The 24,561-nt window shown below is 32.5% G+C and overlaps 2 protein-coding genes across 2 annotated transcripts in view; one reads left to right on the top strand and one right to left on the bottom strand.

The window, feature by feature from the left end:
• Positions 1-594: 594 nt before the first annotated feature.
• RAB22A (RAB22A, member RAS oncogene family) lies at positions 595-24,539 on the bottom strand. The gene is made up of 7 exons (XM_051976649.1): positions 23,976-24,539; positions 22,353-22,432; positions 12,971-13,052; positions 11,735-11,806; positions 11,322-11,428; positions 9,741-9,850; positions 595-8,120 (listed from the first exon to the last, which is right to left on the bottom strand). Exons 1-7 carry the CDS (start codon positions 24,009-24,011, stop codon positions 8,023-8,025), a joined length of 585 nt encoding a protein of 194 aa, XP_051832609.1. The 5' UTR covers positions 24,012-24,539; the 3' UTR covers positions 595-8,022.
• The window catches only part of LOC127546568 (serine/threonine-protein phosphatase 4 regulatory subunit 1-like), a 68,181-nt gene continuing 67,867 nt past the window's right edge, over positions 24,248-24,561 (top strand). The window contains exon 1 of the mRNA XM_051973604.1: positions 24,248-24,363. Coding sequence (XP_051829564.1) covers positions 24,248-24,363 — 116 coding nt within the window. The remainder of the gene's footprint in view (positions 24,364-24,561) is intronic.

Below are 24,561 nucleotides of genomic sequence, written 5' to 3'. Positions count from 1 at the left end.
ATCAATAAATTTGAAAATTATTTGAAATCTGAGATATATATTCTAGGTACTGCCTATCTTGTCTAAGCATGTAGGTCATAGTTGTCAAACTTTCTGTAATAATAAAGAAAAGGATCCTGACTCCAAAAAGCTAAGAGAAAATGAAAATGTCACTTTTTATAATATGAATATATAATATTCAACACTAGCATCTGATAAACTTCTAACTATAAAGTGAAATGTGTCTGGAACTTCTCAATTTCATGACTGTTTAACCAAATCAGCTTTATCCTTAAAAGAAAAGGGAATCCATATCCCACAATCTCATGATCACAATTTCTAAATGGCTATTTTGGCCTTTGTAGTTTTGGTCTCTTTCTTGGCATCATAAGGGATAAGGAAAACTAGGATGATACAAAAGTTTGATGACGGAGAAAGTAACAAATGCTGGTTCATTCTTGCAGCTTGCCCATATTACAGCTATCAATTCTGTAGTTCTAGTTTCCTCATTCTTTCTTGGTATGTCTTAGACATCTATTTGCAAAATCAAAATTTGAAAGAAATAAATGCTTCTTAGATCATACAACAAAGAAAACACATTCTAGAAGGCAAGTCTTCGTTTGTAAACACGATATTTTATTAGTAAAATGTTTATATCCATTCACAATACAACATAAACCTGGAGTGATTTAGCATGTCATTCATTATCATAAAAGTTTGTAGAATGACTCAGCTGAAACAATGAAGTTTAAGATATACCAAACCAACCTTTATTTGCAAACTACCTACAATATGAGTATAAACAGAAAAATCTTATAGCAATCAAAATTCTGGTTTCTTGGTCAGTTTCTATAAACAACATAGACATCATACTAATGTTTATACATAGACTCTTAGGTCCAGCCTAAGATTAAGACTGTAAAAATAAAGTCTCAAATCATTCATATAAGCTTGGCAACCATCACTAAAATATTTCATCACTAGTAATCGAGCTATATGTCATGCAGTGAAGCAATAGCTGTAGATCTGTGCAGTTTATAGCGCTACAAAGCAACTATAAACAGCTTACTTCTTTTTTCATTATGCTATTATAAAAAGGCACAAATATTTTAACCCTTGCATCAGACTTTGGAAAGGCATAACATTCATAAGAGAAAAAAATTGGTTTGCTGGTACAAAGGGCTAACTTTTGATCAACATTTATGGATCTAATTTTAAGACTAATTTTTAGGGGGATATAGCATACTTAAACACTCTGCTAAGAATTAAGCTAATTTTTGATATTTGAAATTACTCTCACTTAAAGTGAACTACTTTAGAAAATAGAATAGATGGTGTGCCATAATTTGGTTTTTACACTTCTATGAAAAGTGAATTTACTTAAATTAGCCATCACATTTTCTGACAATGATAGTTGCTTCTTTAATCTTCAGTTGGAAGGAGATGTTGAAAAGCTTACCACTTATCACATAAGGCAGCACAGTGTGGAATGTCAGGACAATAACGTGTGAAGGTACAACTGACCTTTAGAGGAACTTTCATGTAAGCATGAGAATGTTAATAAAATAAGGCAAGAAATATTTTTTACACAGAAGGCAAGAGGTAAAATTCTTTTTAGTACAGAGGAATGCTAAACAACCTTGTGAGGTTCCCCAAAAGTAAAGATCATGACTAGACTTAGGTCAGAATAAAAGGTTTTATATTATAGGACAATAAAGCTCTGTCTACACAATGCCATGACTGTTTGGAAATGAAAATTCTGCCAAGCAGTTGTTTTCTCTTATTGAACATCAACAATTAGTTATGAGAATTGTTTTTTCTGGACAATTTACTTGTTATTCTGGCTAAGTTGCACATGTGGAAATTGAAGATTAGCAGATTATATAATCACACATACTAAAAAAAGGATTGAAGTTAAAAATTCACCACTAAGAATAACAGTTGGACCTGTCCTTTTCATCAGCAAATGGGAAAATATATATGTGTAATATACCCAGTTTTAACTATAAATTTAGAATATTAAAAAAAATATATGTATATATAATTTGGCCCTATGATCACAGGGCCATAGAATATCAAAACTGTAAGGGACATAAAACTCATAAATCAGATATAGATAGAATTAACAAGTTTTCAAAACATGAAATTAAACCTAGGTAGTTTTGAGAAGTATTCACTTTAACCCCAAAGTTTTGCAAATTAAATGAAAGGATCAAAGATAGATTTATTGTGCTACATTTAAAGAACAGACTGGATTTTTAGAATTTTTGAGATCCTTCTTTGGGAAGACCAAGATGTTTTGAGCCTTTATAAATTTATATGGTTAAGATTTGTTGGGAACACAGTTGTTTCCATTAAAACTATAATATTTGTAAAGTAAAATCCTCACCCTAAAACCTGATACTTCTGATTATCTCTTCTTTTTCTTCATATAATTTCCTTCATAAATTACTCAAGTATACAAATCAAATCTTGTGATAATATAAGAAAACAATGAGTATTTCTGTCAAATGAGGAATAATATTTAAATTCATTTTTCAAAATTTTTTAAGAATTAAGAATGGCATTTTGGAAGGCATTTATAGGATCCTAAATATCTGTGAAATAGAGGCAAGTCAGACGTGAATTCTTAGTTACAGAAAGAATCTCAAGTATTTCGTTTCATTTTAGAAACAAACATTTTGATGATGTATCGGGCACGAATGTTATTAGAAAATGAACTTAACTAATTTTTTTAAAGTTTGTGATTTCATTTGAATATTTGATTTTGAATTATCATAGTGATAAATAAAATATGAGGGGCATGGATGGAGATAGATCATAAAGATTAAGGCTTTATTTCACTTTTAGGTACTTTGGTTTAGTGGCAACATACCTTTACGATTATTAATTGCAATTTAAACAGAGAATAAGCATAGGCATATTTCTAATGCTCCAAAATAATAGGCCAATCTATGCTATCTGAAGTTTTGCTAGATTTTGAGAACTGTCTTCTCCTAAGAGAAGTGGGCAAAAAAAAATTCTCAAGAATGTAAAAAATTTGGATGTTTATTTCTCGTTAGGAGAACTTGCACACAAAAGTCTTATTTAGCATTTCTCTGGATATAATGTTGAAAAACTCAGGTCCCTCAAATATTTACTTTTATTATCACATGAAACATTATTATGAAATATGAAATTATCATATGAATAGTTCACATTATTCCATTGCTATTTATTCTAAAGAAGAGGTTCAAATCTTCAAAATTTTATTTTTAGAAATTAAAATAAGTTTCTGCTAAGTCAGGGTTTGGATTTTTTTTTTTAAAGAAAGTTTTTTTGACTTTTCTTTTTTTAACTTTTCTGATCTTTCTATGGAAACACTCATTTTCAAGCTACAAAATAGTTTAAAATATTAAAAATAAAAATATTTGATAATCCCTTGGAAAGGAGTTTTAAATAAATTACCTAAAATCATCTTGACCCATTTTATTTTCTGATGAACATAAAATTCTAGATTTTTAAAAAATCTGGAATTATGCTGTTCTGAACAAGAAAAGTGCATTTTGTTTCTCCCATTTTAATGTTGAGTGTTGAGGTAGAGCTCTATTTGTAAGTGAAATGGGAACAGAAGACATGGTGTTAAGACTCCTATAGCAAAATTTAGATAATTTCAAAGGTTTTTACATTTTTCACATTAGTTTCTCATTTTGTCACCCAAAAAAACTTAATTTTATAACATCCCTAGAGCTTAGCACAGTGTTTGGCATAGAGGAAGTGCTTAATAAATGCTTAATGAATTCAACTACTGATTTATATTTGTGTGTGTGTATATATATATATATATATATATCATATATGTATATTTAAATAAACAAAACTTAGGCTAAGATTCAATGACTACTTAAGCATGGATGTGATGGGAATATAATTTTTAGTTTTTTTTAAAAAATCAAACATTTTACTAACACTTAAATGGTGAAATTCCAGGGCAATACAGTACCTAAAAATAATTGGGATTTTGATGCTAAGACCTTTCCCCCCAAAAATGTTGAAATGTATAGAACATAGTGGTATGTATATTCATAGAACTATTTAAATTTGCTGAGTATGAATTTTTTCCAATAGCTTTTCCTCTGGGAGAAACAGGATTCTAATACTACTTATATTAAAACTATAAAAGTTATTTACATGTACAAGTTATTATATATCACCAATTGCTATTTTAAGAATGTATGTATCAAGTTCTTAGTGTACTGGGAGCAAGAGGCAAAAAAAATTCTTCAATATCTGTTTTAATGCAGCCTCATAACGTAAAACAAGCACATAATTAACGAGCAGATACCACATTTCTATCTTTTAGGACTCAGACAGCAATTAATTAATCACAACCAGAACTACAATTGCTTTAAAAAGAATAAAGCACTGCCTTTTTACACTCCACACTACGATACTAGGACTTATTGGTTTAACAATATGTTTAAAGCAAAAACATTTAAATAATTCTGTAAATGGTTTCCATGATTCAAAATTTTACAGTTTCACTTAGAATGCCTAGATTTAGGTCTCTTCTTGAAGAGGTTTGAAAATTAGAGTAAGACTTAAGATTACGAAATATGAAAGTAGTTTTCTTTTCCTTTATATGAGTAAAGCAAAAAATATTATGCCAAATAACAAACCATTAATATCCAACACAAAAAAATTTTTGTTTCTTCATAAATGGGTAGAATAAGAGATAGATAATATGTAGGTAGCAAAGTGTCTGCATATATATCTATTCATATTTTCAAAAAATTATGAATACATAAAGTTGGAATTTCAACTTACTCAAGAATTACGTGTTTACAAAAAACAAAACAAAACTCTGAATGTTAAAATTTGAATGTGTAACTGGCATTTTCTTATACAATGTAATTAAATAGCAAAATTCCCCTGGGGAGATTAGAAATTTAGGCTGTGGAATAAGTCCTAATGTTTCCACAACACAGCCTTCTATTTCCATACCCCCAAATTAAAAATTATTTCTAAAAACAATGACTAGTTGTAATAATCACCAAACAAACTGTTATTTGTAAATCAGAAAACATGTGTAGATTCTAGAGACTAGCTGTATTTAGCAATAGGCAGTCAGGTAGGATACAATTCAACTTTTTAAAAAGGAACAAACATACATTTAAAGCAAATAATTTTTAAAAAATCTTCAAAAGCTTTTCAATTCCCTATCTTTACATGGGAGTTATAAGGAATTCTATGGCAGGCTGATATGCAATTGTATGATGCTATTTCTTTTTTTTTTTTATACCCAATCTTATGATTTCATTATAAGTAGGACATTCTGAATGAGAAACTCCCTCCCTGTCCCAATGCAGAATGCCATTTTCTTTGCAATTTAGCATTTCAGAGAGCTGCCCAGGGCACTGAGAGACTAAGGAATTCTCCCAAGATCTAAGAGGCAGTATGGATGTATTTAAGAGACAGGTATTAAACCCAGGTCATCATGACTTTGAGATTAAGCTCCTCTCACTATGTTTCCTTTAAATATAGTGTAACAACATAGTATAAAACTATGCAAAACAGTCTCAATCATTTGTAGTTTAATTTGTAACCATTTAAAAATGTGTAAAATAAAATACTGCCTACAAATTTCGATATCCTCTTTGCATGTTAGAAAGGCATTACAAAAACAGATATCATAATTTTTTCCCCAATGGATAGCAGTTACAGAACATTTTAGGTTCCATTCTATCTCCTACAATTGGAGCATCATATGCAATATTTTGCCAGTTTCTTATATAAATGGACAGGGAAAAGAGTAAAGAGAGGAAGAGGTCCCTGAAATGCACATGGAAAAGTTATAGATGCATAAACTTGAAACCATTCATCCTGATAAGACATAGGAATATTTTTATATATGGTATAGAAGTAGCAGAAAGTAAAAATAGAAATGGTTTGCTAATAGCAGAAGGGATTTACCTGTGTTAAGATATGACATTAAATACTACAATATTATAAACAATGAAGTGCTTTAACATCCTCTATATTTATTTGACGGCAGGAATGTAAAACTATCATCTTTTAATAAATTTAAAAAAGTGTCACAAAGGCATTCATTGTCTATTCAGTAATCCACCAATTTCAAAGCACAATTTTTGTATTTTACTATTTTGTAAGGGCACACAAAAGCAATAGAAATAATATAGAGAAAGTAGCTAAAGTACATAGCAGAATAACAGAAAATTCCAATTTCTCCTGAAATTTAAGAGAAGAGCTTGTATATTTTCCTTCCAAGTTTGTTAAATAATGATAAGGAAACATTAGGAAGCTAAATTAATAAAAAATGTTGTCAGAACTTTCACTGTACTGCTTCATTCTGATATTATATATCCCAAAGTCAAAAAGCTTAAAATGCTTGTAATGTTCTAGATAATTTTCTATTAGAATCCATATATACCATGTGTGTACAGAAAGCAATTATTAAAAATATTTATTGTCCAATGCTTATATTGGTAATTCTGATTTTGCAATTTAGTTTCTAATCCTAGCTACTTCGTTCCTTATCTTTGACATTTTCCTTTAGTTAAAAGACTAAAGGTAGAATGACAAATTAGATCAAGAACAAATTTTTCCAGATAGCATAGTTAAATGCTTTATTCTAAGGTTATATGAAAAACTCATTATGTCCCTAAGTGGTAGAGAAGATTACCACTAGCATGAGTAGGCAAAAATAAAAAAGATATTAAAGGCTAAGAGGAACTACTAAAATTAAAGATTCTTAAAACAAACAAAAAAATCCCGAAACAAAACAAAACTGGCTTTAAGTTTGCCCCGAGGCTAAAGAATATTACTTGTTACACATATGAGGTAAATGACAGGATTAGGGATCCCTTTCTTTTGTTCTGAGCAGGGTTAGCAAGGTTTGATGCTGTCAAAGTAGTATATAACCTAATATGCTTACCCCCAATGTGATGGGGCCAACAAATAAACTTATAATATTTTCAATTCAAGTGCTATTTATTCTTCTCAAAACAACATCACAAAAAGTACACTTGTTTCCTCAAGGAAAACTTGAATGGATGAGTATACATAGGCCTCAATGTAAGATTAAATGGGATACTGAATGAAAACCTTTGAATTTTCTATTTATTTACAGAGTTTATAATGTTTTAAGTATGGGTCTCATAAATATAGTATAAAACTTTACATGTGCTCAACAAAAAATAATTATTTCCCCCCAAAATATTTGGGTTAAATAAAAACATTGACAGCATTTACACTACTGCTTTTTTTTTTTTTTTATTGCCAGTCAGTTCAAAATATTTTCAGTTTGCTGTGTTCCAGCTATGTTTTCTACTACCACCATCTTGATGAGAGCTTACTTTAAAAGGTGCTAATGATGCATCTGCTTAAACATAAATTATACATTATAAAAAAAAAAAAAAAGGATTTCATGTTTTTAATTCATTCCATGTATTCATCCATGGCTAATACCTTCAATGAAAAGTGCTTTAGGGATGGCAGGGGATGAGATCCTTTTCCATCGGTTTTATAAATAACTTATTTTGAGTACAAAGTAACAATTATCCTCCTTTCACTATGAATATGCACTCAAATGTAAAATGGTACAGCTTACTATAGCAATGATAATGGGAAGTAATCCAAGTCTCAAAATTACAATTTCTACAAGGCCTATTCTTTTCCAAGAACCACAAAAGTGCTCGTTTTCCCTTTACAAAACATGACATAAAATCTTGATTACAAAACTATTAAACATTTTAATACTACTATCCATACAATTACAATTCCTCTTCAATAAGGTCAAAATTTCAAATATGTATTCTCTTTGAATACAAGAAATTCTTTACATAATGGAAGTAAACAGACTGAAATTTCACAACTGTTGTCTTCAGGAAGTCAACGATACTAGAAACAAATTGGTCGATTTCTGTAGGCTCTCTGTGTACGATGATCAGTCAGGGGAAAATTCAAAACACATATACTCAAAACACCCCCATTAACTTTCAGGACCACCTACTTTATAATAAAGTCTGAACTGCTGAATATCAGTCAACAACAGCTTCGTTTTGGCTCTGAAGGCTGTCTTCTTAATTTGAAGCCTTTACCACTACATGAGGGATTAGTATCTGTTGATGGAATTCTTCGACCTACACCAAAAACAGTAAAGACAGGAATCAGAACTTTTAAAATATTAACTTCACCCTTATGTAAGTAACTAATAACCATTTACAAAAATATAGTCTAAGAGCTTTCTCTTTTGCTAGTTCTTAAAATATAAAATTAACTTTATGAAAAATGTTAATTTTAGACAAGAGAAGACCAAAAGGAAATAACTTTAAACTATTCATATTTAAGGAAAACTCAAATTGGGTATTTTCAAAGAATACATTTTAAAGTAATAACTATCAAATACCAATGTCAAGATTGTTGTGTTACTTAGAATCAGAAAACCTAAGTTCAATTTCAAAGCTCTTCTTCATCCTACCTGGATAGTCTTGTGTTATTTAACCTCTATTTTTTCTTAACTGTAAAATGGGGAAATTATCTGCACAATCTACACTATAGGGCTGCTCTAAGGATGAAATGTAATAATGGATATAAAGCAATTTATGCCTCCCCTTCACAAAGCACAAGTGTTATTCATTAGTGACTAAACAACATTATATATTTCAGCTTACTGTAACACTTAAAATACCTTTTCTGAAGTTAGATATTTAACTTTTTTTCTTTTTTAACTTTATCAATGCTTTTTGTTTTGATTCCTAATTTTTCATATTTATCAATACTTTTTTTTACCTCATTTTTCATATTTTATTTATTTGCCCTTAATTCTTATTATGGCCAAATTAAAAAAAAAAGTTCAGGAAAATCAGCAATCTATCATTCACCCCTGACAATATATTAAAAATATATTACTTAACAAGTCTTGATTGAAAAGAAAGTTTCTTAAATTCTGAAAATTTAAGCGAATTCTATACTATTTTCCCAAATTAATGGGTAAGGGCTTTTCTCCTTGGTATCTATGTGAGACTTGAAGGTCATGAAGCTTATGATATTTAGGAGATATATTCTAGGAAATACAAAATCCTTTTTTTCCAATGTCTTTTGAACATACCAAATCTTTGTTATCTAACATAAACATTATTGTTCTTGTTGGTGGTGGTGAATTATTTTTAAATTATTCATCTTGTAAGTTTATAACTTTGGTTATGCACTTTCAACGATCTTGGATAATTAACTGAATTATGTTAGCAGTGATAAAGATGGACAGATGACACCTCATATGACACTAAGTGTCTCCCCTCCCCCCTCCCTCTTTTTTCTCATTCATATATTCCTCCTCCTTAGTCAGAGGTGTTTAATACAATACAGGTGGACTGTGAGCCACACTCCCAAGTAATTCCAGAAACACATTACAATGAAATTGGGGGATATTAAAATACACACACACACACACACACACACACACACACACACACACACGCATGCACACACAGAGATAATGTTAATTTGTGGTTTTGTTACTCAATAGTGTAGCCTGCATAGAACTATTTATATTTGAATTTGATACCACTGATCTAGAGCTTTGGAATCTTTAAGAAACTCACTAGTAATTATAATAATGAAAAACAAAGAAGTTAAACTTATACTTTTAGATTTGTGAATAGAAGAAAACAGAATTCTCTTATCAAAGCAACAATTTCAAACTAAAAAGACAGATACACTTATTTGCATGTATTATACACATTGAGTACAAGAAGACTTACTAATTTCTATAAAGAGTTCATTTATGTTTATCGCATTTTTAGCGCTGGTCTCTACAAAAATTGCATGGATGGAATCAGCATAGTCTTTAGCATCTCTTTCCATTACTTCCCTGAAAAATAATTATAAATGAAGCAAATTTTATTGAATATTATAAAAGTTCTCTTCACCCAGTAATTAACAAGATTTATGATTAAAGAATGCATTATGAAGACTGATGAATGAGGGTGGTGATTTGGTCCTCTTGAACCATATCGATTTTACAAATTTATTTTTGTAATATTAGTAATTTATTTAACAACTAAACACCAGGAAATAGTAATTTGTTTCCCAAATAAGAATCACAGGAGCTAATTAAAAAGTTGTATGAATGACAATCTTTTTGGGACCTCAAATTCTTCTCTAAAAAATGATAAGACTAAAACCCCCCCTAAAACCCCTTAAACTGGGCATATTTAGTCTGATGACGAGAACAATCTTATGGGAGAAATGGTAGCCATTTTCAACTATTATGTGAAATAGGGATTAGACTTGCCCTGATTGACCTTAAGTTATAGTAAGAAATGTGGAGTTGTAAGAGGCAACATTAGGTTGGACATAATTTCTAACAATAAATTATTTTGAAATGGACTGGCCTGCTATAAGAAAATAGAGATTCTAATTCTCCCAAAGATCTTCAAGAAAAGACTGAAGGTCTACTTGAAGGAGATACTATGGAGCAGTCTCTGATTAGATATGGGTTGGACTAGAAAACACCAAAAAGTCTTTCAGATTTTGTGACTAGATGACTTCTAACTATATATGAAACTATGAGAAATAGTTTGTAGATATCTATTTTCTTTAAAAAGGGAGATTAGTGTCCATTTCCTTTATTAATGCAAATCTTTTGGAAAAATAACTGTCACTAAATACATATCTGATTGTGGGTAAGTACATTATTCTTCCTGAGTCTCTGTTTCCTCATATGTAAAAATGAGAAGATTAGGGTCCTTTTGAGCATTAAAATTTGAGATGTCTACTAACTCCAGATCAGCATCAACACTATTTAATCAGATTTTAAATGAACTATGTTTATTCATTTCTGTGAAGTATTTTTGCAAAAATTTTATTTAAAGGATTTTAGGATTCATAATAAAAAGTGCTATCTGCTTCCAGAGAAAGAAAAGATGGCATCTTAATACAGACAGAAATATGCATATAAGCTTTCTTTTCCTCTTCCTTCCTTCTTTCCCTTCCTTTCTTTTTGCTTTCCTTCTACTCTTTTTTGTTTAAGTTTTCTTCTACAAAATGACTAATGTGGAAATGTTTTACATGACTGCACACATATAAACTATATCAGACTCTTTACTGTTTCAGGAAGGGCAGGACAATTCAGAACTCAAAACTTAAAAAAACATGAATGCTAAAATTGTTATTACATATAATTTGGAGAAAAAAATTATTTTAAAAAAAGGATTTCAGGATTCTAGCTATGCAAGTATTAAAAAAAATGGAACAAAATAAAATAAAAATTGACCAATGGGAATTCTTTGCTAATAAAATGCAATTTATTTTGCAACTAAGTTTTCATTCAAATAACTTACCGTACATCAATAAGGTCACACTTATTTCCTGCAATAGCAACAACAATATTAGGTGGCCCATGCTGTCGAAGTTCTTTCACCCAATTCTTTAATGTTGAAAATGTTTCCTATTGAAAAGGAGGAAGGCATTCAGAAGCATCAGCAATAAATATAAATTATTCAAAAATTCAAAGACAACCCCTTATACAGGCATTATTTACCGAGCATTCTTATTTATCGAAAATATGACATTAGGCAAAACCACACTGCAAAGGCAGTTAGTTTTACAGAAACAATAGAGTAAATGTTACAAATGGAAAATTAGTTAAGAATATTTCAGCAGGATTCTATAACTTTAAGGTGAAGTTAAATAGCATTTCTACAAAACATCACCACTCAAGATAACTTTATGCTGAGTATGCCTATATCCTTACTTCTTTTGTGATGTCATACACGATTATAGCTGCTGCTGAGCCTCGGTAGTACATTGGTGCTAAGGCACGAAACTGTATGGAGGAAAAAATATGGAAAGCTATTTTAGCACTGTGAATTATGAGCATAATTATGACAGTCAAGTTTCACTAGGTCTACATTCAATCTGCCCTTAGACAAATGGTCATTTTTTGTCATAATCTAAACAAAAAAATCATTACAATACTTTGAAAGCAAATTATTTTATATCTCTTAATGCAAACAATTTTGATGAAATATTAACTCCTAGGAAATAGTTCAGAATATACTGTTTCATAGGAATTAGGTGTGTTCCAAAATTAAATCTATTTAAATTAAAACATGTAACAGTTCAGTGTCACGAATAAACATTTGTTCAATAATCCATTGTCAGTTTCAACATAAGATCAAAATACGATAAAACAAACCCAACCAACTCTTGACAGGCATCAAATGCACTTCTGAAGGAAAATGGAAATTCTGATAATAAGTTCCTTTTCCAAAATTTCATTTATGCTTAAGTCACAAACTTTTTTGGCTAGTTTTTATTAATCATTTATGTTCAATACATAATATTACATTATTTTAAGTTTTATTTTCTATAAAGTTCCCTCTAAAGTATTATATTTTAAAAAACTGTCAAAATGATATGTCTATTTTCCATCCCTACTTTACTTATATCCTTCCATGTCTTCATTCCTTTTCAAGCTATCCTCTTGACTTTCTCTATCATTCTCCTGTGCTGGGTAATTTCATCCTACAATCCCTCCCACATATCTATACACACCCCCTAAGCTTCCTTTTATGTATTATCTTTTTCCATAAGAATGTCAATTCTACTTGTATTATCATCCCTATTGCTTAGCAAAGTGCCTAGCACATACTAACTGCTTAATAAGTGACGACTTTCTGATGAATGGAATTCCAGCTTGTGATGCTCCAATTGATATTCTGTCATCTATGTTGGTCAGCAATTTCTTTAAAGTTAAAATGTGAAATAACCATCAACACATCTTCATCAGTGGATTTAACAGCCCTGAGTAGGAAAAAGACTGGGGTATCCAAATAAGAATAAAGCCATCTTTAGCAAAGGTCAAAGACTTAAACCAACATGAAAATGTCATTAACATTCAGAATATAGTTTGATCTTTAGTTTTAAATCTTGAAGAAAATTACACACACACACACACACACACATGCGCGCGTGCACACGCACTTACTCGTTCTTGTCCAGCTGTATCCCAAATCAAGAATTTATGCAGCTCATTTTGATATTGGACAGTCTTGGTCATAAAAGATGCTCTATGAAGATGTAATTAAATAATCAATTTATCATAATAATAATTAATAACATCACAATAATAAAATCAAACAATATCAATTATAAAATGATCATAATTATTATAACTATGTTTAAAATATAATTGGGCATTCAACAGGTCACATTCTTTGGTCTGAATGCTTAAAAGAAAATCCTTCAAACTTTAAAGAGGAAATTAGTAAGATAGAATATGAGAGATTTTCGAGTTAGAAGGGACATAGAGTCCCTTCTAAGTCATGCAGTTTAATCTAGATTCCAAACACAACATTTACTATAACATACTTGAAGTCATTCAATCTTTGAAGTTGTCTAATCAGGGGAACCAATACCTTCTAAAGTTGCCCACTCCACTTTTGAATAGTTTTGTTAGGATTTTTTTCCATATATTAAACTTTAGGTTGTCTCTCTGAAACTTTCATCCATTTTCCTCGTCCACCAGAACCAAGAACAAATCTAATCCTTTATCATTAATGGCTTCTCAAATACTTAAAATTATTACATTCTATCTAAATCTTCTTTTCTTGAAGATAAGTATACTACAGTTCCTTGAATTGTTCTTTTGCCATATACTCAAAAGTCCTTCACCAACTTGGCTTTCTTACTATAAAAACTTTCTACCTTATATCAAAATCCTTCCTGAAATGTGGTACACATACATTAGAACTATATTCCAAAAGTCATTAGACTGCTATACCCTATGACCCAACAATATCACTATTAGACATGTATCCCTGAAGAGTTAAAAATCAGAGAAAGGATTTATACGCACGAAAAATATTTGTAACTATTTATTATGGTCAAGAACTAGAAATAAAGCAGGTGTCTGTCTATGAACTGGGAATGACAATAAATTTCAGTATAGATAACTGAATTAGTGTGTTACTAACATGATATAAATGTTAAAACATTAAGTTCCATCATGAACAAATTAGAGGAAGAAGAAAGATAATACTTTTCAGATCTACAGATAGAAGAGTTTATAACTAAACCAAGAAAAAGGATCACAGAAGATAAAATGGGAGACATTGAATATATAAAATTAAAAAAGTTTTTGTATAAACAAAACCAATTCAGCTAAAATTAGAAGAGAAACAATTAACTGGGAAAGAATTTTTGCAGCAAACTTCTCTGATAAAGGTCTAATATATAAGATAGAGAATTAATTCAAATTTATAAGACTAAACCATTTCCTAAAAGATAAATGGTTAAAGCATATAAACAGGCAGTATTTAAAGGAAGTGATCCAAATTGTCAAAGGCTATAGTGCTCCTATGTATTAAAAATTACTTGAGAAATACAAATTAAATCAACAGTGAGACTCTACCTTCTATCCTTGAAATTGGCAAAATTACAAATAGGAAAAAGACAAATGTTTGAGGACCTGAAGGAAAACTATCACATTAATGTATTGAAGATAGAATTGTCAATTGATCCAGTCCCTTTGGAAAGCAATTCATTTTGGAAGTCACTAAACTGAGACCCTGAATTAACACTTTTTGGCCTATAACTTAGAGATCAAACAAAGAAGAAAAGGACCCATACATATAAAAATGCTTTTATGGAAGTTCTGAAAAACTGGAAACTTAGGGGGTGCTTACCTTTTGGGGAATGGCTGAACAAATTTTAGATATATTATTATGCCATAAGAAATGACAAAATGTAAAGTTCAGAGGAAACTGGAAAGACTTATGAAATGATATAAAGTGAAATGGGTGTAATTAGAATAATTTATTTCACAATGATACTATAAAGGAAATAAATTTTGATCAATGTAATGATAAACTATGAAACAATAAGAAATAAGAATGAAGTATATTACCCAACATCCTTAAGAAAGATGATGGAATTAAAAATGCAAGACATACAATTTTAGACACAGTCAATATGGAAATCTGTTTTACTGTATTATGCATATTTGTTATAAGGATTTTATTTTTACTGTTTTTAATTGTTCAGTAGGGAGAAGAGATACATAACAAATGTACGTATACATGAAATCAGTCTGTCTCTCCCTTTCCTCCTCCATGATAAATATGGAAAATTAAAAAAAAAAACAAAAAAACTTTGAAAGACATGCCATGATGAAATGATAGATCAAGACAATTTAGAGGATGACCACAATAATATAAAACAAAACAACACTAAAATACTTCAGAGCTTTGATTGATTCAGGGACCAGTTGTGACCTCAAAATACTTATAATGAAACATTCTTCTGGCTTCTTGGCAGAGAATGGAGATGCAGAATAAGACATTGATAAGTAAAACAAACAAAAAGGTACAGGAAAAAAAACAAATTTAGAAGAGACTCAAGGTAATTGTTACGATTATGTAAATTTTAATTGTTTACTTCTAAAAAAAAGTGTAGTAGGAATTTAATTTCATAGTCTTTTAAAAAATTTTGTATACTATGTGCTTGTTGATTTAAATGAATATAAAAGGCTCTTAAAAATAATAATAAAATAAAATGTGCTGGCCACATATAGTTCAACTGGAGAAAAGTATAGTGGGATTATTACATCTTTATTCCTAGCAGATATAATTCTCTTAATGTAGTCAATTACCATTAGTTTTAGTTGTTATATTATAGCATTAATTCAAGTTGAACTTGCAGTCAACCACAATTTGTAATTTTTTTCACTGAGCTGCTGTCTAGCTATATCCCTCATTCTACCCCATCCCAACATTTACTGAACACAAATGTAAGGCTCTGTGCTTATTCCAGTAAAATTCCATACAATTTTTTCTTCTTTTCTAGATTTGGAAGCTGATTGCTATCAAGCGTGTCTGTTATCCCTCCCAGATTTGAATCACCTGCAAATCTGCTAAATATGATATCGATGTTATTATCTTCACACCCAGCAAACATTAAACAGTGCCTAACCAAAGATATCTGGGACACTACAGTTAAGATCTCCAAATTGACAAAGGCCCATCAATGATTATTTTTTTCTTTTTTTCTTTCTTTCTTTTTTTTTTTTGGGGGGGGGGCAAGGCAGTTGGGGAGATTTGTCCAAGGTCATATGGCTAATAAGTATCAAGTGTTTAAGGCTGGATTCCAACTCAGGCCCTCCTGAATCCAGGGCAGGTACTCTATCCATTGAGCACTTAGCTGTCCAAAGGGTTACTCATATAAGTATAATCAGTTACCCGGTTCAGAATTCATCTGTTTATATTACCATCTAATCAATCTTTCCACATAATTCTAGAAAAACAGCACAAGATTACTTTAACAAAGGATTTACTAAAATCTAGATAAAGTGTATGTACAGCATTCTTTTGCTCTACTAGTTTAACTGTCAACAAAATAAAGAGATTAAGCTTGCATGATCTCTTGTTGATGAAGTCATGTAGGTTTGTAACCATAATTTACTCAATGTGGATGTTGACAAAGCAACTTATTAATAATTATTTTTAATAAGATTTTTGATATCTTTTGTTTTTACTGTTTTCTCTTGTGTTTCCTTTTATGTCTCTCCCCTTTGAGAGCCATTACATAAAAGAAAAAAAAAATCAGTAAAACTTAAGAATATATTTTTAAAAGTCCAAACATACATGCAGTGTTTCATACATGTGAACTTGCTACCTCTGCAAAGGGCTGGGGAGAACTGTCTTATCTCTTTTTGAAGGCATGATTGTTCTTTGTAAATTTTATTATTTTTTGTTTTGGATTCTTTTGCAGTTATTTTTATTTACATTGCTGTGGCTTTATATATAAATTAACAAATTTATATATATATTTATTCTCCAATCAATGTGTATTTTTTTCTTTTTTTAACTGCCAAAAAAGTGCTACTATAAATGTTTTGGATATATGAAAACTTTCTATTTATCAATGATTTCCTTGGAATATATCTGTAATTATTTTTTTCTAAAATTAATCCAAATCAAGCTAAACCATCCTATAATTTGAGGATTTCTTTCTTTTTTCTTCCTCTTCAATTTTGTAGAATTTTCCCTTTTTTTTTTTTTCCCATGATCTCTCAATTGTAAATATTGGTTCAATAATCACTTCTGACAGGATCTTTTGCATATCTAAAGATATAGTGGTCCAGTCATACCATTTCCTAAACCTGGACCACTTTTCACATGTTTTTCATGGTATCCTGTAATATGATCTTTTACAAAGTATATAGTCATAACAGTAAGATAATTTCATAATATATTTAATCACATATTTTCTGCAATTTTTGTTTATAACTTGCTATAATTATAGCTATGTAAACATCATTTTTTCAGAACAAATCTCTAGAACATAAGGTTTTGGGAAATGGCAAATGGCACAGAGACCTTCATTTGATGAGATTAACTTCAAGAATCTACTTCAATAGAGTACTCTATCCTTAAATGGATGGAAATTGCAACTCTTTTGTACTTTAATGGGCATATTTATTAAATTGCACAGTGAAAAAATTCATTACTTGCTGGCTAAGACTTAGCGATGAACCTTTTTAAAAGACAGTTTTGTTGGTTCTCAGATATTAGACAGTGATCATAAAGTTCTTATTTGGTAGAACCATGAGGAATTTTATTCCACTGGAACAAATTTGAAGGACCAGGGGTGACAACCACACAACAGACTTCAGAAAAGTACTTCAATAGAGTAAATGTTCATTGTATTACTTACAAATTTTTCACTTTCATTTTTGATTTAAAGGAACAAATTTCATTCTAAGGATAATTGATTGGTGCACTTAACAGAAACTAACTCAGTATTTACATTTTGTCTAGAAATTGAGAGCTGGAAACTGTATTCAAAAAGAAAATACTTCTTATAGCTAGAATCTAAACTTTACACTTATCATTAAAAAGATAATATTTGTAACCTGGGTAATATGTTTGGTTGTTATATGGGTTATGAGTCATTTCAGTAATGATTCAGTGTAAACTGTCACTACCGAATCATAAAAACTATTTACTTCAATTTTCAATCACTTGTAATATTCCTCTGCAGGTAGTAACTGGCCATCCTTTATGACAGGAAGACTGATGGAATCATATATTTAAAGACATGTATATACATGTTTTTTTTTCTTTAAGGATTAAGTAAAGGCACTCATTTCAGCAAAAGCCAATGGGCTGAATTCTATTCCTTTAATTATGAAGCAACATATTTTGAATAAAAACTAAAACTAAAAATTGGAAATTAAAATTTCTCATGTGAAATATATTAATACTTCAAGGATCTGTGATTCATTGAGTAAATATTTCATTAACACTCTCTCTCTTTCTCTTTCTCTTTTTTTTTTGCTGAGACAACTGGGATTAAGTGACTTGCCCACGGTCACACAGCTAATAAGTGTTAAGTGTCTGAGACCAGATTTGAACTCAGGTTCTCCTGACTTTGTGGCTGGTGCTCTAACCACTCACTGTGCCACCTAGCTGCCCATCATGAATTCTTACTACTCAGTTGGGGGTGGGGGTGGATGAAAGGGGTTCCTAATCTGGGTTGTTAAAAATACTGTGATAAATGTACTTCAATATTAGTTTTTTCTATTGTCCAATAGTTATGCTTTTAAAAATACTTTGAGTTGACCACAGGCTTCACTAGATTGCCAAAGAGGTTCACAACACAAAAAAGATTAAGAGGCATTGACTTAAATGGTCTTTAAAGGTTCCTAGTATGGCTAAAAAAAATTCATCACCCACTCATTAATTGGGGGCAAAGCTTTTTGATCTTAGTAAGGCTGTTCCTCAGAAGTCAATCTATGATATGACTTGTACTCAAAGCCCTTTCAGTTTGGGACTGACAAAGCTGATTTATAATCCACTGGAATTATCTTTGAGAATCTATGGTCACATATACAATACAGTTTTAGCAGTTCTTTTTTTTAGTGTTAAAAAACTAGAACTAGAGACTAAAATGACCTTCAATTGAAGAATGGTTAAAGTTAGGGTATATGAATGCCAAAACAGCATAAAAGTAATAAAAAGGATTATTTAAAAAAAAAAAAACAAGACAAAATTAAGACTTGTTCTTTTAAGAAGTGATTTACAGTGAAATGAGTACAACCAACAAAACAATTTTTAATAACAAAAACAACAATGTAAAGGCAACTTTGAAAGACTTGGGAACTCTGATCAACGAAATCATGATTCTAGGGAATGAATAATGATGTATGCTACCCACCTCTTGACAGAGAGTAGCGACAAATTTAAGAGTATAGAATTAAAACATATTTCTAAACATGGTCAGAGAATTTATTTTGGATGAATAAGCCTATATGTTACTAGAGTTTTTGTTTTTTATTTTTATAAGGGGATAGGGGTGAGAAGAGGAAAAAAAAAAAATGCTGGTTCACTGAAAAACAAAATTACTATGCAAAAGGCAATCTCCCTCCCCAAACCCAAAGCAATAAGAAACCAAAATCCAAGGTCACCTACAGGTCACAAAGAGTTATCAAGGTAAATGTTTAGTGTGGGGGGGGAGGAGAGGGGGGGTCGCGGTTCCAGTATATGATGAAATTTTATTCTCTATCTAGATCATCTTTTGATTAATAGAAATATAGCAAAGGATTTATCTTACTTTAACAACAGGGGGGAAAAACTGCAAAGAAATGTAGTAAACACCTTAATTTGTGAATTTTATTACAATAGCTCTATTGCTTTACAAGGAGTTCACAATAATGGAAGAAAAATAACAGAACCCTTTTCTCTATAGGAAATATTTAATATTGTAAATAATTCATAAAATCTTAGATTTTGAGTTGGAAAGGACTTTAAGAAATCCAGTCTAACTCCCTCCTCATCCTATTTTACAAATGAAGAAAATAAGGCCTCAAGAGGACAGGTGATTTATGTAAGGTCATAAAAGTAAAATGGCTAATACAGAATTTCAGCCACTATATTTTAAAACTGTGAATCCAGCTCTTTCTATCACAACACTGTCCCTCCATTCTTATCTCAAGTTTCTCTTCATGGCTGCCATCTTTTCCTTGTTAATTTTCCTGTTGCCAATCATTCAACCCTCTCCTTCCTACCACATGCATGTGCTCGAACGCGCGCACACGCACACACACACACACACACACACACACACACACACACACACACACACACACCTTTTTTTCCTCCCTCAGTCTTAGGAGCTGAGGTGGTCAAAAAAGAACAAGAGATGAGACACTCAGAATCTCCCTGTCTGACACAGGAATAAGACAGTATATAACCTCCTGACTCTTGGGTCCTCTTTTCCTTCCTCTTGATTAGAAGGCAGACATCTGGGAATCTTTTCTTCCCATATACACTAGTTAAGGAGGGGGCCCAGGATAAACATCTCATCAGTTCCTAGCTGGCTGTAGACTTCTTCATGTGTGGGGCTAAGGCCTCACTTTTCAGCTTTTTTTTTTTTTTTTTTTTTTTTTTTAATGTATTGTCTTTCCCAATTAGAACAGTAGCTCCTTGAGAGCAGGCAGTCTTTTGCTTTTTTTTCATAAATGTTCATCGATTAACCTGTCTCCTCAGCATCCTACCCACAGCTCTCAGGAACAATTCTCATCTAGTGGTAAAATTTTGTAGCCTGATCCAGAGCTCACTTGAAGCTGAGATTTTAAAGAAAGCTTCCTATAGATGTCATTATTTTATGCTAAGAAATTTAATAGGGGTTTTTAGAAAATGAAACTTTTCAAAGATTTCTCTATAAGCCAGCAAATGGTATTAGTAGTGTGTGAATTATGGAAGAAGTTTGGAGAGTGAGGTTGTATTTTTCAAGAGTGATAGATACCTTCTAGTTACCTTTAGGAGAACACTTGCCAAAAAGAATATGAATATATTATGAATAAATCATTTCATTTTCTTTCATCATTGTAAATATTACTACTAATCTTTAAGGATAGTTAATAAAAAAATTTATTTATGTGCACATACACACATTGTGAATACATATGTGCAGCAGGAAAGGAGCTCAGAAGTCACCTAACCCACTCCCTTTGTTTTATAAATGAAAAAACTGAACCTTAGAAAAGTTAAATGACTTGTTCAAAGTTAAATAACTGAAGACTGGGAAAGCCTAGATTGAAACTCAGCAACACACCAAATCCAACAGTCTTTCCACTCTTCCATTTACTGGAGCAAGTTTGTTTTATATGAAACTTTCATGTAAGAAAGTATTTTCATAAAGTCAAAAGGATATTCATTTCTATGATAATTTTCAAACTGTGGGCATAGCCAAAGGCTTTCTGGACCCTGTTCTCTTCTCTCTCATTTGGTAACTTCATCAGTGTTGATGGGTTTCATTATCATTTTTATGAAGGTGACTCTCAGAGCTATATATGCAATTAATCTCTTTTTACTATAGGAAAATCAAATATGTCCCAAAGGGACTTCATTATATTTCTGCAGAAGCCCACAATTCTTCTAAATTTCTCTATTATTTTCAAGATCATCACCATCCTTTCAACGTCCAAAACTTCAGAATCACCCTCAACTCCTTACTCTCTCTCATACTATATATTTAGCCAGTTGCTTGTGTCATTTCTATAATCTTCCTCAAATCTGTCTCATCTCTACTCTGAGTTACCAATCTAATTCAGGTTCCTATCATTTACTTTGGAATACTGCAAACACCTGCTAATTGGACTTTCTCACCTCACTACTCCATCCTCCACAAATCTGTCAATGTGATTTTTCTAGGAGATATGTCTGACCTTGTCACCCTCCTACTATTATCTCTAGGATCATTCCTGTTTAGCTCATTTGAAAATATTGGCAACTTGACGCCAATCTCTCTTTCCAGACTTACATATTACTTTCTTTTCTACCCTTTGATTTTTGCATTCTATGGACTAGGCAAATGAGTCTTTTTGTGGTTTTACAGATGACACTTCATCTTCTGACTATGAATTTGCACTGGTTGTACTCATAAATGGGATGCACTCATTTTTAAACTTGTTCTTTGCAGGATTCCTTGTTTCCCTCAACCCCATTGAAATGCCACCTTTACAAGAAGCCTTTCTTGATTTCCTTTCTCCTGGCCTCCCCTTACACCATTTCACTTTATATATTTTTTGCATATATAAGTTGGATTTCCCAATCGAATGTAAGCTTCTTGAGGACTAGGACCACTTCATTTTTGTCTTTATATGTTGAATGCCCAGCATAGTTTGGGCACATAATAAAGGTGCTTAATGAGTACTCATTTCTTATTTATAGGAGAGTTTCATTAAAGAAAAGGACAGTTCTCTAACTGATTCAAAATGAAAATTGCTAGCTGAATTTTTACAACACTTTCATTCAAAAATATTTAAATATACTTCTAAAATTGATATTAATTAATTTATTTCTTACCCTATTGTTGGATTGATGTTTGGATCAAAACTGTCTTCTACAAACCGCCATACAATACTTGATTTACCTACACCTGTATCCTGAAAATTAAGAATTCTGTGAGTAAATATTTACTTTTTACAGTGATAACCATCTTTTTTGATGAAAGTTTAAATGTATACACCAAAGTTCACAAAAATTTAGTGAAATAATTAGGAAATTTCAAGATATTTTTAAAAGGTAGATTTTACATAGCCTATAAATGACAAAATTTTAAAGAAATAACTATTTGTTGAAGAAGTGAAATTTTTTATGGGTGAAAAATAAATAAAAATTGAGCTCCAGAAACAATTATAGGTAAGTCTTGATTTTTCCCAACTACATCCTATTTAGTAAAAAATTAGATATAGAACATGTACAAAATATTTTAGGGACAACTCATCAGACTCCAAATCTCTCCTGTTAGGCTGTGAAAAATATTCTTCAAATTGCAAATGTGACCAAAAGAGACAGGAAATTGAAGGTTCAGTACCAATTTTGGGTTTCCTGATAAGATAGCAATCACATTTTAAACCCTGTATCTTCACATTTTTTCCTGCACATTAAATTTGTAGTTTCAGAAATGCATTCTACAGCCACAAATTCATTTTTTTAAAAATAGGCCAAAGAAATTAAAAGGAAAAGTAAATCACAACAAAGAACAATTTGTAAACAGGTAGTCCTGTCACTTGCATTTTGTTAAGATTTAATGCACCAATCCTAGTTTATATTAAATTGTTTGGGAAAGTTATTAAAAAATGTTTTTTCAAGAACAACTAAAAAATGTGTACTATAGGTAAATAAAATAGTGGGCACGAAAATATGTGATAAGATTCCTTCTCAAGGTGATTATACCAGTAGGGTATTCATTTTCTTAGCAGGAATTCAAAAATTGAGAAATGGTTGATGGGCTTTTATTTCTTACCACTGTTAGAGACAGTATTTGTAAAGCACTTAGTACAATGCCTTGGTACAGAGGAGACACTTAAATGCCTACTAAAAGTTTTAAAAAAAGAAAATACAAGTGGGAAGGAAAAGATAAGAGGTGAAAGGGAAAATGTAAAGGAATGGAGCAATTAAGGTTGGCAATCACAGGAGTAGGTGAATGCTGGAAAATGGTGTGTGTAAGAGTTGGCAGTCAAGGGGGCAGATGAATGCTAGAAGGTGGCAGGTATAATAAGGGCCTGCAATCAGAGGGCAGGTGAGTGGTGGAAGATGGCACGTTAAGAGTTGAGAGTCAAAGGGCCAAGTGAGTTGGGAAGATGTTATGTATCAAGGGTTGGTGGAGTCAAAGGGGGGCTGATGAGGGATCATGAGTGGTTCAGAGAAAATGAGGCGAGAGGGAGGGAATAGGAGGAAAAGGGAGGTCGAAGAATGGGAGAACAGCAGCAGGAAACCAGGTGTTCCAAGGTGGCATCTGACTGTCCAGAATGGGGAGTGGTGGCCGGACTCCAGCGGGGCGTCCGGCTGGGCTTAGTCTTCCCTGCGAGCACCTTAAGGTAGAAGAGGCCCAAGCGAGCGGAGGCCGGCTGGGCCGGCGGGGAGGACCAAGCAAGCTTGGCTCCCGCCCATCCCACAGCCCCGCCAGGGCGAGGAACCACTTACCCCCAGTAGACAAACTTTCAGCTCCCTCAGCGCCATGTCCAGGGAGCCTGGCCTGCCGCCGTGGCCGCCGCTGCCACCGCCCTAAGGAGGAGAGGGAGTGCCTCGGCCCAGCACGAACATCCCCCGGCCAACCAGGCTCCAGCCCCCGGCAGTAGGGGAGAGGCGGCGTCGGGAGGCCCTAAGCGCCCTCCCCACCGCCGCCCCGCTGGGGGCCTCTTCAGGCTGGTGCCGCCTCCGCCGCAGCCGCCTCCGCCGCCGCTGCACCGCGTGAGATGGCCTCTCCTCCTGCGTGGGAGCCGTCTGTCCGCTTTAGCAGCGAGAGCCACAACCGTGCCGGCCGCGTCGCTGCCGAGGAGCTGCCGTCGCCGCCGCCATCTTGGGGAGCCCGGCGGGTCACCTGACCTGCCCTCCCACCTCGGGAGCCACCTTCGCCTGCAGGGAGGGGGGGGAGAAGGAAGGCCGGGAACGCCGCTTTTCCCAAATTTTCCGCGAGCTCCGGACTGGGAGGAGCTCCTCAAAACTCCCTAGTCACTCCTCCCCCTCGGCCACAGCCCGTTGACAGGCTGTGGAGGCGGGGCGAGGGGAT

Source organism: Antechinus flavipes, chromosome 2, assembly GCF_016432865.1.
Source record: "Antechinus flavipes isolate AdamAnt ecotype Samford, QLD, Australia chromosome 2, AdamAnt_v2, whole genome shotgun sequence".
Taxonomy (NCBI): Eukaryota; Metazoa; Chordata; class Mammalia; order Dasyuromorphia; family Dasyuridae; genus Antechinus; species Antechinus flavipes.
The sequence above is the reverse complement of the archived record's forward strand: the minus strand, read 5'-3'. Positions and strand labels throughout refer to the sequence as shown.

What these genes read in the sequence shown, in the direction of transcription:
- RAB22A (XM_051976649.1), bottom strand. Translation starts at nt 24,011, where the DNA reads ATGGCGCTGAGGGAGCTGAAAGTTTGTCTACTGGGG. An exon ending in TGAAAGTTTGTCTACTGGGG is followed by an intron (nt 22,433 to 23,975) that starts GTAAGTGGTTCC and finishes CTTAATTTTCAG; the next exon opens with GATACAGGTGTAGGTAAATC. An exon ending in ATACAGCTGGACAAGAACGA is followed by an intron (nt 11,807 to 12,970) that starts GTAAGTGCGTGT and finishes TCCTCCATACAG; the next exon opens with TTTCGTGCCTTAGCACCAAT.